Here is an 18,054-nt window from a genome sequence, read left to right on the forward strand (position 1 = left end):
TTGTTATATACATTCTTGTCTAATTCTTCCAGTAATTGGTAAATAGAATGGGTAAGTGGCAACTACAGATGAAGAAATTGAGGTTCAGATAAATTATTTTACCTAGTACAGAGGTGATTTTAAACTTTTATCTTCTGATTCCCCTTGTAGATTTCTTTTGCTGTGGTATATAGATTGGCCTTTTTGGGGGATGAGGATGTTATTGTCTACAGAAAGCAAAAAATTGTTTTTAAAACAATTTTTAAAACATGATTGTATTTTCTACCAGTCAAGTAACTGGTAGGAAAATATTAATAGGTTTATCATTAATATTTTGGTGGTATAAGTTTATTTGTGACTTGCTGGTCTTTTCAGTAAGTATAGGTATACCAAGATATTCCATTCCACTTCTCAGATATAAGGCACCATTAAAAAGATAAGATAAGGGGCCTCCCTGGTGACATAAGAGGTTAAGTCTAAGCAGCACTATGAAGCTCTCTGCAGACACTGCAGCACGAGTTCATTTCCCAGCCAGGGAGCTGACCCACGTGGCACAGCAGACCTCTATGGTCTCGCCTGCTGCTCCCCTCAGCAGTCTGTTTCAGTGGATCTGCCTGTTGTGTTCACCACTCTGCCTCTAGTGAATCTTCTCACACACATCCTCTTACCGTACCCCCCACCCCAGCTCTTGTATGCATAAATAAATATTTTACAAAGGAGTATTCTAAAAAAAAAAAATCCATTTTGTTCAACTGTTACATGGGAGAGGGCCAGAGAAAATAGCCTTAGTAGTAGCCTTAACTACTACAGCATTAAATATTTATTGAGTATGTATTACATGCCAGACCCTCTTTCAAGGCATTTTGGAGATACGTATTTAAGTAATCATGCAAAGCAGGTGGTGGTATCCTACATTTTATAAAAGTGGAAACTGAGTCTTCGGGATGTTGAGGATACCTGAACTTTGAACCTTGATGTTAACTTTTCCTGTGGTTGCTGATTGTCAGATATATGAACATTATAATTCTGCTTCCAAGCACAGAGCAAATGTGGAAACTTTCTGTTAACAAATCTAGCTGTGGTGATTGACTTTTTTTTTTTAAGATTTATTTTATTTATTCATACAGAACTGGGGTACAGGCCAGAGATGCAGAGGGTGAGAGGAGACAGAGTGGGGAGCAGAACAGGCAGATCGACGAGGTACACCGCTGAGGGGAGCAGAGGGCTGCTCAGGAGAGGTCTGCCATGCAGTGTGGATCACCTCCGGGGCAGGTGGCAGGCAGCAGGCAGCAGGCAGCATGGAAGTCATGCAAAAAGTGACTTAAGCTTCTTAGTGCTGTGCTTTAACCTGCTGTGCTACCAGGGAGGGCCAGTGGTGACTGACTTTTAGTTAAATTTCCTTTTGAATGATGCATTGTATATGCTTGGTTTTCTGTTAATTCAGTACAGAATTTTTGTCAAAATATGTGAATAGAGCTATATCATCAGCCAGTTCTAAAAGAAATGTGTACATTACTATGAGTCCTATAGGAATTCTTAATTTCTGTCTTTTGAACCTTTTGATTGCTTAAGCAATGTTTGCTGTGTTTTTCTATGCACTTCTGGAAACGGTTGATTTCTGGTGTGGGATTGTAAAAAGTACGGGTTTTTAGTTTAGTGCTTTTTTTGGAGTCCTTTTTAGTTCTAGACAAATTATCCAGAAAATTTGATACATCTAACAGGTGTTTGTATATTTTTAGATGAGTGTATGATATCCTCAAATCCTTGACTCAGTGCAATGTGTTTTCAAGTTCTTAGTTACTTGCTGAGATTGCTAAACATTTATCTTTCCTACTAATTTATATAGAATTAAATTTAGTGAATAAATTTATTCTGGTCTCAGCAGTGCTTTAAAATAGTAATTCATCACTTTGTACCTGTTTAAACCTCACAATCTATGCAATCATACTATAGTATAATAATTTGGATATTAGAAGTGGAGAAATGGCTGAGCTAGAGAGAGGTTTGTTGATTTACCCAAATTTATACAGCTAACAAATGGTAATGATTAATTCTGGTGTCTCTGAATGGATCTTTAATTTTCATACTTATATGCTAGAAGTCATTGTAAATGACTTTTGTAACCTTAAAAAAGCAACAGTGAAGAATTGGGAGATTGGAGGTGATTCTATTTTCAAAGTTAAAATAAATTTTACGTATAGTAACAAAGTGATACATGTAACCTCCCGGGATTTCCACTTCTGTTTGGATAGGCTTTTCCTCCTGTGGCATGGAATTGTTTAGGATAGTACTAGAATTGGAACATGTAGAGGAGAGGGAGACAGAAATGTTCTCCTGTTTATTTGTGAGAGAGGAGGATTAGTTTTGCATATTGATGGAATATGAAGCCATTCTATTTGGCTCTGTGTACCAAACATTTTTTTGGGCATCATTATAAGTTTTTATATAAAGTTCAAATTATGTTGCTTGCATTGTGAGATAGGGATACAATCAAAATATCCACTTAGTGACATTTGACAATCTCTTAAGAGAATAATGGTCAATGCTATACAAATGATAACATTTTAAAAAGATTTATTTATTGATGCATACAAGAGCTGGGGTGTAGGCCAGAGGTCAGGGGAGAGGATTCACCAGAGAAAGTGGGGAGCAGAACAGGCAGCAGATTGAGACAGGAGAGGTCTGCTGTGCCATGTGGGTCACCTTCCTGGCTGGGGATCACTTCTTAGTGCTGAGATTTAACCCCTCGAGCCACCAGAAAGGCCCCAAACCATAAATTTTGATGATAGAAAATTGGAGAAGAGAAACCAGAGCAAGGGGCTAAAAGGTAGGGCTAAGATGAGTGTACAGTATATTGCCAAAGATAAAAACTGCTTTAAATGTGGCTCTTACTATATTTAGATGGGAAAAGTTAGACAGGTTTTAAAACTTTAGTCGATATAATCCATGTGCCAATAATTTACCTAGCCAGAATCTTTGGGTGTACCAACTTTGTTGATTATGATTAATATTTTTCATTAGCTTTTTGGTAATTGAATTACACTTTGATAGTTCTAAGAGGACTGAAAAGGTAAGAATCATAAATACTGTATTTTGCCTCCCTGGTAGCACGAGGGGTTAAATCATAGCACTGTGAATCTATCCACAGCCACTGTAGCACAAGTTCGATCCCCAGCCAGGGAGTTGACCCACATGGCACAACAGACCTTTCCTGTCCTGCACTCTGCTCCCCTTAGCTGCATTTCAGCACATCTGCCTGTTCTGCTCCGCACTCCGTCTCTGGGACTCCTCTCACCCCCACACCTCTCGTCTGCACCCCGGCTCTTTTATGCATAAATAAATAAATCTTTTTAAAAATACTGTAGTTTGCTGTGTGAGAACATGAGTTGTTGATGGTGATCTTCAAAGCATTATCCTGATAGTTTTCTCTTTTGGCTGTAATTACAACCTACTAAATGCTATCTAGTTATCATGGGAAAAACTGTGGGATTATATGGGTGCTATATTTAGCACTGGTTAGCAAATAGCAAGATTAAGATGGTTACCTTTAGGGCATTCCCTGTCTATTTCTATTTAAATTATCAACACAGCTAAATTTGTCATAAAATGTCCACATTTGCTTATGCTGGGAAGTACAATGACATGCAGGTTAGCCAGGTTTTATTCATTTTGTAATTATGCATTTCTCAAGGTGAGTGCCCCCCCTCTTTATCCCTTTACCTTCCTCTCCCACAGTTGAAGGAAAGTCATCCTGGTGTGTGTATATATGTTGTGAACATTTAAATTTTTTAAAAAAAAATTTTTTTAAAGCAAAAGTAAAATTGCTTCTGGGGTCTGATTTTTTGGAATTGACCCTTAAAATATGTGATCAACATAAATGAGTATTTCAACTCTGAAAGCAGATAGTGTTTTTGAAAGGAATATTTGATTTAGACATTGGACATAAGTGTTCCAAGCAGTTATCATTAAAACGAAATTTTAGGAATGCTCTAAAATAGGATCTGTGAATTTTTACTAGGATGACCGTGTTTCAGTTACACATTTTTGTCCTCGGATAATTACTGTTAGCATTCCCTTTTTCCTTCAAAATGCCCTGGTTTGTATGGTAACCCTGTATTACCATCCCAGCTCTAACGGGACTTGACAGTTCTAAATGAGGTTTTGAAAGCAGGGTAAAGCAGAAAAAAAATCTCTTCAAATCCCTGTTGAATCCTCCAGATAATCAGATGCTATACTAGCTATTTTGGGAAAGAATGATCTTTATAAGTCTAAGGTCATCAAAATTACGTGAAAAATGTAGAGGGAAGAGAGATGAAAAGTAAAAAGTATCGCCATCACTACTGCTATTGCTCCGCCTACTACTGTTTGTGCCCTAGGAAGTTTGAAATCACATTTTATACACTTCCCTTTGTCTTTTTACTTTTCTAGTACAACTTTCAAAGGGGACAGATGGACCCAGAGTGTGTAAAGTAAGCCACTCATTTAACCTTCTTAGAGACAGCCACCATTTCCAATGCCACTGGGTTCCTTCAGAGATGTATCATATAATACACACAAGTAATCTCCATTCTGCCATTTTAAATGGTAGCAGGCAAGCATGTTTTTCAGCATTTTGCTTTTTCTCTTAGTAATATACTTTGAAATTATAAATAAAAGATTTTTTAAAATTTTTAACTAATTAAAGATTTGTAGAGTGGTTAAAAATGATAGTTTTGGTAGCCACCCATCCAACTTCCCCTGTTACAATGACGGTATAAATATGACCATGTATAACTACCAGCATTAGGAAATTAACATGGATGTTAATATTTCCTCAGCCATATACCTTATTTGAATTATACCACTTTTCCCACCGATTGCTTTTTCTGTTCAAGGATTTCATCCAGGATTCTACTTGATTGCATTATTATTTCTTGTTTACTTGTCTTTTTGTGATAACTAAAAGGTTGTGGTGGGTTTTTCTTTTTTTGACCAATTCTGCTTTCTATAGAGTATATTGTTTCAGAATTGTGGAGGCAAAGTTATTTTTTTAAATCTTTGGATTTTGTATAGTGTAAAATAGTGGCAAAAATGGGACTAAGAATCAAAGTTTTTTTTTAGTTTGTGACAGTCTCTCTCAGTTTTCTTATTTATAAACAAGAATGATAAAAAGTTTTCTAAATTTTACTAATAGCCAGATCCTATATTGATTATCTTTAAAACTTGTTTTAGGATGAGATTATGAAGGTATTTTGTAATGCTAAATGAAATTGTACACATGTGTATATGGAGTGGTACTTAACCCTTGCTAAAACTTAAACATCTTTTATTTTAGGACGGTTTTGGGTTTAGAGAAAGATTGCTAAAGTGGAGTTTCATGTATCTTCTTTGACCACTTTAATGGCCAACAAATATAGCCCTTAACTTTTTCTTTGAGGAAGGAGCTATCTAATCTTTAAGGCAGTTTGAGCCAAAGTGCTATTGTTTTTGATCTTATCCTAACTGGAGTTTTAAAAGGCAAATCTTATTTACCATTCTTTTTCTTAAATAACCTCTGTTAGAACCACACAAAGTAAATAATAGATCAGAGAATAGTTCCTGTGCCTTACAAAGACCACTTCCCCTTCCACTCTCCCGCTGTGGGGGAGTCCCCATTATCCTCCCCTGTGCCCACCCCTCAGCTTGACTAAGATCCAGCTCACTTCCACTTTGAAGAATTGCCTGACTCAACTCCTAGTTTGTGCATTTACAACTTTCAGTTTACAGCTTTGTTATGGCATTTATGTTGTAATTCAGTGATTACTGTCTTTTCCTCAGTAAGCCTTTTTAGTTCTTGAAGTCCAGGTTCTCTTTATTCCATCTACATAGCCTGTGCTTGAAAAATTCCTAGTAGATGGCAAAAAATTAATGAATATTATCTGCTGAGTTAGAGTTACATGTTGTTTTATGTAAACAGAAAGAAAGATGGCTTTCCCCCCTCCCCCCTTAAAAAATAACCACTGTAGGGCCTCCCTAATGGGGCAGGGGGTTAAGTCTTAGCACTTTGAAGCTATGAGCAGATCCTGGGCCAAGAGGCTAAACATGGCCCTGCAGACCTCTTCTGTCTCACCTGCTGTTTCCCTCAGCAGTGTATTTCACCTGTTCTGTTCCCCACTGTCTCTGGTGAATCCTCTCAACATCTGTGCCCCCTGCACCCCAGCTCTTGTGTGCATAAATAAAATACATCTTTAAAAAAAAAACCGCTGTAATGATAGTATTGCCACATTCTTGTTCCCTAATTTTTTAATCGTTTTAAGGTGATTTGTGATATTCAAATTATGGCGATAGTGTTTTTTTTTTTTTATTTATTTGCACATACAGAAGTGGGGTACAGGTCAGAGGCTCAGGGGCGGTGAGAGGCTTCACCAGAGACAGAGTGGGGAGCAGAACAGGCAGATCCACGAAGTACACTGCTGAGGGGAGCAGTGGGCGGGTCAGGAGAGGTCTGCCACACCATGTGGGAATGGAACTCATGCGGGAATGGAACTCATGCGCAAGTGGCTTTTGCTTCTTAGTGATGTGCTTTAACCCGCTGCACCACCAGGGTTTTTTTATTCTTGATGTTTTGTGAGACTAAACCTGAATGCCTAACTTTAATCTTCTATCTAGAGGTGTTTCCTAGTCTAATAGCCTCTGTGTCATATAAGGAAACTTTGTACTTTATTCAGTGTCCTTAATTTCTGAGAACACTGTGTCTTCACCTACTAAAATGTATTTTGAAAAATAAGTGGTACAGTGTCAAAACTTTTGCACAGCAAATATAAGTAACTTAATTTTTAGGGATTATTGGGTTAGCAGCTACAATTTTATTTATTACTATTATTATTGTTTTGCATCAAAGAACTGGGGGGTGGACAGAGGGGCAGAGGCGAGAGTCCTCCTAAGAGTGAGGAGCAGAACAGGCAGATTACTGAACAGCACTGCAGAGGGGTCCAGCAGGCAAGACAGGAGAGGTCTGCTAACTCTCTAGCTGGGTATCAGACTCAGACCTTTGTGATGATATCGCTGAGACTTAACCCCTAAGGCCACCAGGGAGGCCCTTTCTCTTTATTTTCATTGTGGTAAAATACACAACAAAGTTACCATTTTAAAGTTTACATTGGTCTTACATGCATTAACATGGTATTACCATTGTCACCACCATATAATTCCAGGCCTTTTTTTTTTATGACAACACAATTTTGGTATCTAATTGTTCGCTAATGTTTAGCTGTCATATTAAGTTTTAGGGTTGTAAGCTGTAAACAGGCTTAGTTCTTGCCCTTGAAGGATTTCAGGATCTTATAAGGGAAAAAAGTAACCTAATATTTATGGTACAGTGTGGAAATTATATTCTAGAACTCTTTTATCATTGTTTTACTTACTCAGCTAAAATTTTACCTTGAAAAGGCAAAGTAACTTTTAGTTAGGCTGACATTCAGTTTGTCATTACCCCTGCATACACTGAATTAATTTAGTCTAGATTGAAGTTTTTAGTCTTTTAATTTAGGTCAATTCAGGACTCCCACATTCTCATGTCCTCTACTTTGTAACAAGAAAGGAGCCCCAAAAATTGATGATCTGATTGATTTATTTAGTTTTTAAAGATTTGTTTATTTATGTATACAGAACTGGGGTACAGGCCAGAGATGCAGGAGAAGTGAGAGGACTCACCCGAGACAGAGTGGGGAGCAGAACAGGAAGAAAGACTAAGTACACTGCTGAGGGGAGCAGCGGGCGAGATAGCAGAAATCTGCTGCGCCCTGTGGGTCATCTCCCTGGCCAGGGAATGAATTTATGTTGCAATGACTGAGGCTAGCTTTGTAGTGCTGTGCTTTATTTAACCCGTTTTGCCATCAGGGGAGGGCTCAATCTGATCTGTTTTAAAGCCAAATTATGAACTTTTCTTAAATAATGACGCAGAGATTGTTAGAGAAAAGTATTTTAGAGAGGACTTCCTAACTTGTGGAATGGTCAGTGTGGATTGACCAGTTGAGCTGTTTTGACTTGTAGTTGCAGCAACAACTTTTTTGATTATGGTCAATACATGGCATTATTCAGGTCGCTCTCTGGGCAGATTTTTTGAAAGGGTGTGTTTTTTAGTTCCTTGAAATTTGGGTGGTAGCAATTGATAATTTAAAGTTGAATATTTTAGTTAAATGCAATGCTGCCAACATCAAATAGTATCAGAGATAATATTTGCATTCTATTATGACTTTTCTTTAGTTTCAAAAAGTGAGTCCAGTATTACTTTTATGAAAAGTAAAACACAGTATGGCCCTTGTTTTTAAGATTCTGCAACCTTCCTAATAAAGTCAGCTTAAGAGTTCATCTCTCAAATGGTTGATAATGTATTACTGCTCTTTCATTGCTTCTAAGAGGAAGAGCCATATTCACAGGTCTATATTCCTTATAAATTCTTTTTACAGGGCTGTATTTGTGGTACAGTTTCACATTTTTATCAAAAAGTATTAAAAGCTAAAAGCAACCCCTCATTTGATTAGGTTGTCAATAATTTCAACAGTTACTGCTTTTGAAAAATAACTGTAGTCTTGTTTTTTCAGGGTAATCATTTTGATCAGTATGAAGAAGGACATTTGGAAATTGAGCAAGCATCACTTGACAAGCCTATAGAATCGGTAAGATCATCAGTACTTAATTTTGGGTCATAGCCTAGTTAGTTAGGTAGTGTTCGTGTGACACTTGATGTGAATGAAGTTAAATTTATTAATGACTTACAGTACAGATTACAGCTATTTTCTTGCATGCCCTACAGTAATCAAAATAGTTTAGAATGTAACCTAATATTTAATATCTTGGGAAATCAATCTGAAAAATTTAGAAACAGTTTAGATTTTTGGTGGAAAAATATCATTTTGGCCCATACTGGTGCTCTGTTAAAGATAGCAAGTTAAAGTTCAGGTTTTTTTTTTGTTGTTGTTTTAAATAAATTGAATAAAGGAGTAAAATGTATTTTGATCCTTTAAAAAAATTTCATCACCTTTCCTGGGCAACACAATCATGTGTGAAATGTTCCACTAGGAACAGTTAGGGACTAATACATTTTATTTACCAGACTCTTGTGAAACATGGTAAATTTTGTTTCTGTAACTTTAAAGTTGTCTGGTTTTTGTCTAAATTGATTCTGTCACTTCACACGGTTTAGTTTGGGATATTGATACAAAACAATAGAACAAGGAGATTTATTTTCCTCACTCTTAATTAAAAAAACAAACACTTTCTACACTACTTTCACTTTTAAAAATCTGTTATTTTCAGATTACACAGTCTGTTGTTAAAATGTCTAAACTTGTCAGTATTGTCAATATTTAATATTTGTGCTTGAGCGTATATTTTCACTAAGGGATTCAGTGAGTTATTGGTAAGCATGAGTGAAAAATTATCGAAGAGGGAATTTTATGGTAGTCAAGAGCCCCTCTCCCCTTTAAGAAACATTAGCTTCTCCCTCAGGAAAATAAGGTAATTTAGAGAGCACAGATATTTTAATTTAGCCTTTATTTTCAAAACTGTAACATAGTAAAGGATCAACATATATTGATGTTCCTAATTAGGTTGGTGTTGTGTGTGTTTGTGTGTGTGTTTAGATGTTTACAGAAATTTACACAACTTGGGGTGTTCGACATTTTTCTTCCACAGCAGTTGGCCCATATTAGCTAAGCAGCCATGATCTGGTTTGTATTGCACGGTCTGCCTTTTTTTAATTTCTTCTCTAGGGTTTCTTTCTCCCCCACCTCCCCTTCTTATTTCTGTTCTTCTGGTCCAGTGAACACTGCATATAGTATCTTCTGTCTTAATGTGCTGGCATGATGCTAGACTTAGGCATGGCAGTAATTGATGACGCATGTGATAATGCTGCAGAGGGAGAATTCACATCTGATGTTGTGCTGAAAGCCCAGTCGTTTGTTTTGAAATATGGATACAATGCCAAGCCCACGTAGTTAAAAATTTCTGAAGGTTTTGCCTTGTTGGAAATTTTCACAAGGCAGAATTTTACAGTAAGGTAGCTAGATCAGTATTTTGTACTTGAAAAAATAAAAATTTCTATTCCAATTGTTTCTTAGGGTCAAAGTTTTTAAGAATAGAGAACTGTCAGAAGCAAGACTCCAGAACCCTGAGGGTCCTATGAGTTACATGGTTGGTTAGCATTTGTGTGCAGTCTATACCACTGTAGGTACTCTGCCTTACCAGTAACTGGTAATTCAGTTAGACCAAATTTAGAGCCTCGCTTTCAGTTTTAGTATATTCAATAAAAAATTTTAGAGCACTAAATAAAATGATAGTTAACATTTTAAAGCCTTTCTGAGGGGCTATCTTTTAATTCTTTAAAAAAAAAAACCATTCTTTTGGCTTGTGAGACTAATGCTCTTTCTCCTCTCACACTGTCCAGGATTTTTTCCAGTACATATTATAGGTAAAATACCATCAGAAGATACTCTGATTGAGTAATCATTGTTGAGTAATCTCAATAAGAGTAGAATTGATACATGTCTTCTTTGTTAAATAATATCTTCTTCACAAAATAGCAAATGATACAGTATACAGACTGGATATTTAATTCCTTTTATAAATACACACATGCAGAAATAAATATTAATTATGCTTCTAGCGAAAATTTACTCCTGTAACTCATAAATATATACATTGTTATGATGTGGTTGTTTAGATAATAGCAAGAACTTTGTAGCCTACATAGTATGAGAAAGAAGCAGGACACAAGATGGTAGAGATTTTATTTCTGTACCAAATATTGGGAATAAATTTAAACTTTTAAAAGAAAAAATTATAAGAAATTCCTAAAATGATTGGTGTCAGTGTAGGTAGTATGCTATCCTATTCAACCTGAAAAAGAAGTTCTCAGTGCCCACCAAATAAGTATATCATGGTTATATGGCTGGCTATAATGAGCCCATTTGTTCTGAGGGGGAAATGGTGTTACTTCTAACACAGAAAGACCATACTAAATTAAAATCTTTCTCTGCAGCAATATCTATTGAGAGGTGCTGACTGTTTTGCTACAGCATGCAACTCAAAAGTGGCTGGAAATATGCAGCTTTGGGAGTCTACAGATCATTGCAGGAGCTAAAGGCCTAGTCATTTTTTTTTTTTTTTTAAACTAAGGTCATCAGCAGCTGATAACCATGGAATTCTCTGCACAGGTTTGTGCCAAGAATATGCCTGTGTGAAAGGTTTTTGTGAACATAGGATTAAGGTCATTTTGTTTTGTAAGAGGGTAAATTTTTGCAAACAGTCAGGATGGAAATGAAATACAAAGATGGCATAACACATTATAGTTTTAGTGAACTTCTGAGACCTAGATATGTTAGTGAGATGAAACAATTTCAGTTTCAGCAAATGTTGAAAACACATCAAAATCCAGCATTTAGAAAGCATTTCATAATCTTCATTGTAAAGTTTGATTCTCCCCCGCTTTATTTCAGCCAACCAAATAACTTCAGTGAAATTTCTGGTCAAGAATAAATTACCATTCTAAGAACATAATGAATGAATTGCCAGATAAGCTGATTAGCTTAATTAAAGAGGAGATGGAAAGTATTAACATTTTACCCTTATTACAAAAAAAGTTTCAGAGCTTGAATTTTAAGCTGTTCATGAGCTTTTTAGGTCCCAGATTACATATATTTACTACCTCTACATATATAAAACAAAATAATTCAGAAAACAAATAAAACTTGCTGTAAATTTACAGCCCAATCTAGGATTCCTATATAATTCCAAGAATTAGTTGGTGTGATAAAGGACATGTGATGCATCATGATCTTACCATAGAAGATAAGAAATCAGATGGAGACTGATTATAAACTAGAGAAGACAAATCTATGATGCAGACATAGAGAAGTCTATGTCTGCATCATAGACTTAAAATATGTTGTCATTATTGCATTTGAAAGTATAACTGCTCATCAGCCATTATTTGGTTTTGTTCTCCCTGACTTACTGAAATCCTATCTATAGTAGTTGTCAGGTCAACTAAGCAGTTTTTAAAAATTAACATAATTTTCAGACTCCAGTTACCGTTGTTTAGTTTGCTCATGTAGGAATTTAGAAATATCTGTGTAATTGGATTTTGTCATGTTGCATATCTGTTTAGATCTGTGGACTCCATAGTTCCAAACTGTAACTCTATAAGTCTGCTGATTTGACATTTAGCAGTGACCATATGTGGACTGCACTATAAATAATGTGCTTCTTGGAGCTGAATGGTGTAGCATTACTATATGGCTTTTCTCTCTAGTTTTCATTGTGTCATCTGTAGTGAGCTCTAGATTTTTGTTTTGGGAATTTTTACAACTTGTTTGCATGGGTTCACCTGGTAGCATTTGGTTTTTGCTTATAGAGTCTTTAATACACAATCAGCAAAGCTTACAATCCACTCAAGAGACTTACATTTTTTGTCACTGTTGAAAATGAGCTAAATGGTGTAAAATTGAGTGTGGCTGTCAAATAAAGGAAATTCAGTATGGAATTCATATTAATCCAGTCACTAACATAACTCTTAAGTATAGTTTTCTCTTGAGACATGATACTCTGTTTCCTGCTATAAAAACTTGGAATCAGCCCCCATACTGTAAAGTAGTTTTATCTATGTGTTGGCAGGCTCCCACCATACAGATTGATGATGCTGTTGCCAAAATGATTGTTGTTACTGTGGTGGTATATATCTCAGTAGAGCAAAGAAAAATTTCCTACTTGAAATTTAATTAATAAATAAATAATGCTGAAGATGGCTGAAACAATAATGAGTCTTTTTTTTTTTTTTTTTTTTTTTTTTTATGTAGGAATTGTGTTTTCAGCATGTTGGTAGTTTTTAATATATCTTGCTTCCAAAGATCTTCCCATTCTCACATAAGTAATAGGAACAGAATAAAATGTGGCATTTAAATTGTAGATTTAATTTCAGAAATAGAAATTATTTTCATAAAGAGGGAAAAAAGGTCATCCGAGGTAGTGAAAAAAGTTTGTATTTTCAGTTTTACTTGATAATTTTAGAATTAAGAAATTCATACCTGAGCAAAAAAAATACCACACCACCACCATTTTGGCATCTTGAACACAGAATTAACAATAGATTATGGGAAACTATTTATGAATCATGTAGAAAACTAGTTTTTTGCCTGCTTCCCTGGGGGCAAAGTTCAGTTGCTTTAATAGTTTATGTATTTCCCTGCAATTCTTCTATGTGCATTTAAATTATAAACAGCTTATACTATCATACCTTTTTGTTAGTCATAAATCACATGGTAAAAAGAGTAAAAATCCAATCATCTGTTTAGGTAAAATGAAATTATAAGTAACCCCACATTATATATTTTGCTTAAAAAAATGATTTTTTAAAGTCACCGTTACAGTGACTTAAGTGACTGAAGTAGTAAATGGTTGCTATTTTATAAGTAAGTTAATGCCCTTTTATGTTTAGATTACCTGTTTGTTAGGGCTATAAATTACTTTACTTAATTCACTATTTTATAGGTAGTATCCACTGAAATAATTGCCAGAATCACAATTCTAACCAGCAGAGACTTTCACAAGCTGGCTATTCATTTGAGTTCCTTGCTCTTATACAAGTGAATATTCGGTGACTATTTTGATAATTTCAGAGGTAGACGAGTCTGCTTTGTTAAACTTTATTAGAAGGTATTTTGGTGTGCCTTCCTTGTATTACCTACCCATTATCCTTAAGCCTAAGATTTTTGACCAATGTTTATATATCCCCCTCCCCCCCCCTTTTTTTTTTGTAGCGAAAGACACTATTCTGAATATCAGTCTTTTGCAGAGCTGCCTTTTCTCCCTCCCCCCCAAAAGCAGGTTGTTTGGAATTATAGGAAAGGTCCAGGTTTTCTGTATTTATTGATCTTTCACTTAGCCCAGGAGCTTGGTGAGGGGAAGAGTAAGTTCTATGAGATAAGTCTGTTGTTTTTGTTACCTTTGTTACTATCACAATGACATGTAGCACGTTAATAATTTTAGTATAGCTCCTGACATTTCATTTCCTACTACATACTTAGAAAATTAGGCATAATGAAAAAGCAGTTTTTACCTAAAATTTAAGACGAGAAAAGCCACTGCCATTTTGTATAATAGTTTTTTTTTTTTTTAAGAAGGTGACGGCCATCTTGAGTGGTTTTGTAAAAGTGGTGCTAATGTGTATAATCCTAAAATTTTCTTTTTTTTTCCCCCTCCCCCTTTAACATTTGCTTTTCCTTTCACTGTTGTCAGTCACAACACGCTGCTCTTGAAACTCTCAGCTGGTCTTGACTCGTGAATTTACTTATGCTTTCACTCTTCTTTAATAAATACATTAATTGCAAGCAGTGAATTGAAAACAAGACAAAAAAATCGACCATTAGTGATTGGACAGTTTCTTACTTTGTGTTACATTTAACTGTTCTTTTGACAGCCCAGTTTTTAAAGCCAGGTTCGTATGGAAATGCTTTCACTCCACTTGCACTGCTTTTGGAAATAGCATACTGCTTCATCTGTCTGTTTATTTTAGTGCATTCATAATATAACACAGTCAGCATAATGTCTCATCTCCACTTAGCCTAAGATTGAATCTTCTTAATTAAAGAGGGGGGGCAACAATTTTTGTCAGCATGATTTGATACCCTAAATCTTTGTGCTAAGTGTAGTTATACTATTAGTCTGTTAAAAGACTAAACAGTAATATAATCAACCACATGTTCTTAGAATCATTCTGCTATCCTTGTCCATTCCATAGTTATTCAGTTATAGGAGTTACGATATAAAATAAAAACTTTATGTACAGGTAAGTTAATTTTGTTTGGTAGTATAATAAAGGCCCTTTACCTTTTCTGTCAATATGAATTTTATTAATTTTTTGAGTAATTTATAAATAGTGATTAAATACAGGTTAAGGGGATGCTTATGTATTGATGACTTTTAGTATATTTGTAGTAGGTTTTCATTGTTTACCTCATTTGTGATTTTTAAAAAGTATCCAGATCTTTCCCCATCGGTTTTCTAATTTGCATGCTGTCATAAACTTATAGAAGGGAATTGTCTATTAAAAAACAACAAAATAGAGCACTGGGAAGGCCTAATCTTCCTCTTCTAATTTTCTGTCAGAGAAGATAACAATAAAATAAGTTTTTCTTCTCTGTATAACTCCAGAGAACATTTAACATAGACTATGGAACTGGAAGCTAGAAGGCAGTTTAATATATGATGTTTGATTTTAATTTGGAGATTTATGGTTTTGTTAGATTTATAAATTGATTTTGGGAGATTTTGGTGATACCAGATTAATACTATAAAAATTGATTTTAATGTGAACACTTTGTGGTTATAATTTTAAATGTTTTCTTTTGGTTTTGTCTCCACAGTATTTGTAAAAAGTAAAGAATTGATCAAAGGTTTGCAGAGGCTTCTAAGATCTTGAACCCTAGACTAAAGCTGACATTTAATTGTTGTTTCTGGTATTTTTTCCACACAATTTACATTGTAATACCTTTTCCAGTGTGCTCCTAGGAAGATGAGACATTATGTATATTGGTTTTTTTTCCTCCCTACATGCACTAATGGTTCTTTACTGTTAACTTATTGCTAGGCCTGTTTCATTCTAACATTTTAGCATTTTTGTTAGATTACATGTTGAAATGCATCACTCAGTCTGTGCTTGAGCTCATTTTATTTTTCTGTTTAATCAATTTAATTTGTTTTACTAACCTCACTGTTTTTTCAGTTTAATATTGGCTGCATGCTAATTAAATATTTATATTTTATATATATCTATATATATTAAAAAACCAATCAAGTCTAGCCTGGATTTTGCTCTGATTGTGTTTTCATTTCTAGTGGGGGGGGCAGACTTACACTTACAACTTACTTTGTATCATGAAAGCCTGACACATAAACAAAATAACTAAACAAAATGTAGATTTTCTTTAAAAAACAAAAAAACAAAAAACAAAGTGGTGCTGTCTAGGTGGTGGATATGATTGTATAAGAACCTTGATATTATGCTTTTTAATGTTAGTTTTAAACTTCATGAATGTATTCTTCACCCCTTTCCCCTTCCCTTTTTCTTCCTTTTTAAAGTGTTATATACAAAAGTTGCCCAGCACACCATCAGAAAGGACCCTTATCCCATATGTTCTTCCCATATAAAATAGTAGCCAGCATTTCTTTTTACATCAATGTCCATTTTATTGGGCACATTTACCCTGTTATTAGCACCTTTTTGCATGCATATATGTAGAATTATTTCTTGTTCATCACTTGTTTAAATGTCACTAGGAAGGGAAGAATATATTATTGGAATATTTTTGGTTTGTCTCTCTGTTCTGTCTGTCAGGATAATATTGGACATCGCTTACTCCAGAAACATGGGTGGAAGCTGGGCCAGGGATTGGGAAAATCTCTTCAGGGTAAGTTTTTAAATGTACAAAAGAAAGAAAGAAAAAAAGAAAGAAAGAAAGAAAAATGATACTTCTAATGCAGATCTTGTAACTGAATGTATTTGTCTTTTGTTAATGTTTTGGGTTTTTTCCCTTACCTTTCTCCCCTTAGAATAGTCTATTTTTCTTATAATTGTGTTTTAAATCACTATTAAGCTATAATTTGCAAGAATAAGCTGCTGTGTCATGAGAACTTTCTGATCAAACATTTGTGTGTGGCTCAACCTGTTTTAAATGTTTTTGGTGGAGGTTATGTGTGGGTGGTAAAAGAATTACTTAGGATCAAGTGTGTTTTGTTTGTGACCCTTAGCGATACTGTATTGTGGCTTCAGTACCATAAAGAGAACCATACAACAGCAGTTTGATTTTTGCCATAGGAAATTCTCCTTGAAGCTGGTGATTGCCCTCTTTTTCTCTGCAGTCAGAATCCCTGTAATAGTAGCAAAATTACCCAACAATAGAAGCAAGAGTTTTTCCTAGGGCTCTTTGAGCAGAGAGGCCATTTCTCAGGTTCAGATCCGGCTCTGGAAAATGTATGACGTTAGTGTTCCCATCGCATTTTCTTTTAACTATACTAACCATTTGGATAAAAATAAAATACTAGCAGCCCTCCCTGGTGGTCCAGTGGGCTAAAAAGCACAGCACTATGAAGCTATCGCAACCACTGCAACAGGAGTTCAATCTCTGGCCAGGGAGGTGACCCACATGGCATGGCAGGCCCCTCCTTACGTACCCGCTGATCCCCTTGGCAGTGTATTTCAGTATATCTGCCTGTTATGCTCTCCCTACTATATCTCTGGTGAATTCTCTCACCACCTGCACCTCTCGCCTATACCCCAGTTCCGTATGCATAAATAAATAAATCTTTTTAAAATTAAAAAAAAACACCATCACCACCACTATTTTTGCTTCCAAGTTCTTGCTAATTTGGAGAACAATTCTATTCACTTTTTTATCTCCCTCATGTTCAAGAACTACTACTTATTTACTCTTTGCAGAGGTAATGCTACCTCAGAAATGATGGGACTCGTTGCACTTTCTACATGTGGCCATGGAGGGCTTACTGTTTAAAGGGATTTTAGGATATACTTTGTTGACTAATTGTTTGAATTTTGGAAATCTCTACAATTTTTTAAAAAAGTATACCTCCTTTATTGAGGGTGACAAACAAACAAACTGCAGCCAAGCAAAAACCCAACCCAAACATGTAAAAACTCAGGGTGCTAGAAATGTAAGATCAGTTTATTTAAGTTCAGGCTTGTGCAGGCCCTGGTCACAAATCCTAGTGAGGTACAGTGACCACCAAGTTAGGGAGAGAGAAAAAGGAGTGAGTTCAAGAAAAAGAGTGGGAAGAGGGCCCCTATAGATCACCAGCAAGCACCTTTACAGTGGCACCTCCACCTTCTCAGTGACAGTAAGGATATACCAGGTGCTGTCCCTTTGACCCTCACCCCACTCCTGGCCAGGCTTTGAAGGCCAATGCCAGATGGTTTTACCCCCCTTTCCTCCATCCTTATTTTCTCAGGTTTCTTGCCTTACTATTCTTTTTCTTCACATTCTTCTGTGTGATTAGTAGCAGATTAGGATACTGTATGAGTATTAGTGAGCCTGGGGGCTAGGG

At 35.6% G+C, this 18,054-nt stretch overlaps 1 protein-coding gene across 7 annotated transcripts in view; it reads left to right on the forward strand.

Moving 5' to 3' along the window:
- Positions 1-18,054, forward strand: part of GPATCH8 (G patch domain containing 8) — a 70,621-nt gene that overhangs the window by 7,946 nt on the left and 44,621 nt on the right. For 2 of the 7 annotated variants that reach the window (XM_012726347.1, XM_012726346.1), the window contains exons 1-4: positions 8,535-8,615; positions 9,634-9,668; positions 14,414-14,431; positions 16,331-16,403. Coding sequence is in view for 1 of the 7 variants with exons in the window: in XM_004684084.2 (XP_004684141.1) it covers positions 8,541-8,615; positions 16,331-16,403 (148 nt within the window). In the remaining 6 variants the exon portion in view is untranslated. Of the gene's footprint in view, positions 1-8,534; positions 8,616-9,633; positions 9,669-14,413; positions 14,432-16,319; positions 16,404-18,054 lie in introns of those variants that run through there. The other 5 variants (XM_004684085.2, XM_012726348.1, XM_004684084.2 and 2 more) reach the window with 5 other exon arrangements.

The sequence above is a fragment of the Condylura cristata genome, unplaced genomic scaffold, assembly GCF_000260355.1.
Source record: "Condylura cristata isolate star-nosed mole 26May11 unplaced genomic scaffold, ConCri1.0 scaffold00017, whole genome shotgun sequence".
In the NCBI taxonomy this organism is placed as follows: domain Eukaryota; kingdom Metazoa; phylum Chordata; class Mammalia; order Eulipotyphla; family Talpidae; genus Condylura; species Condylura cristata.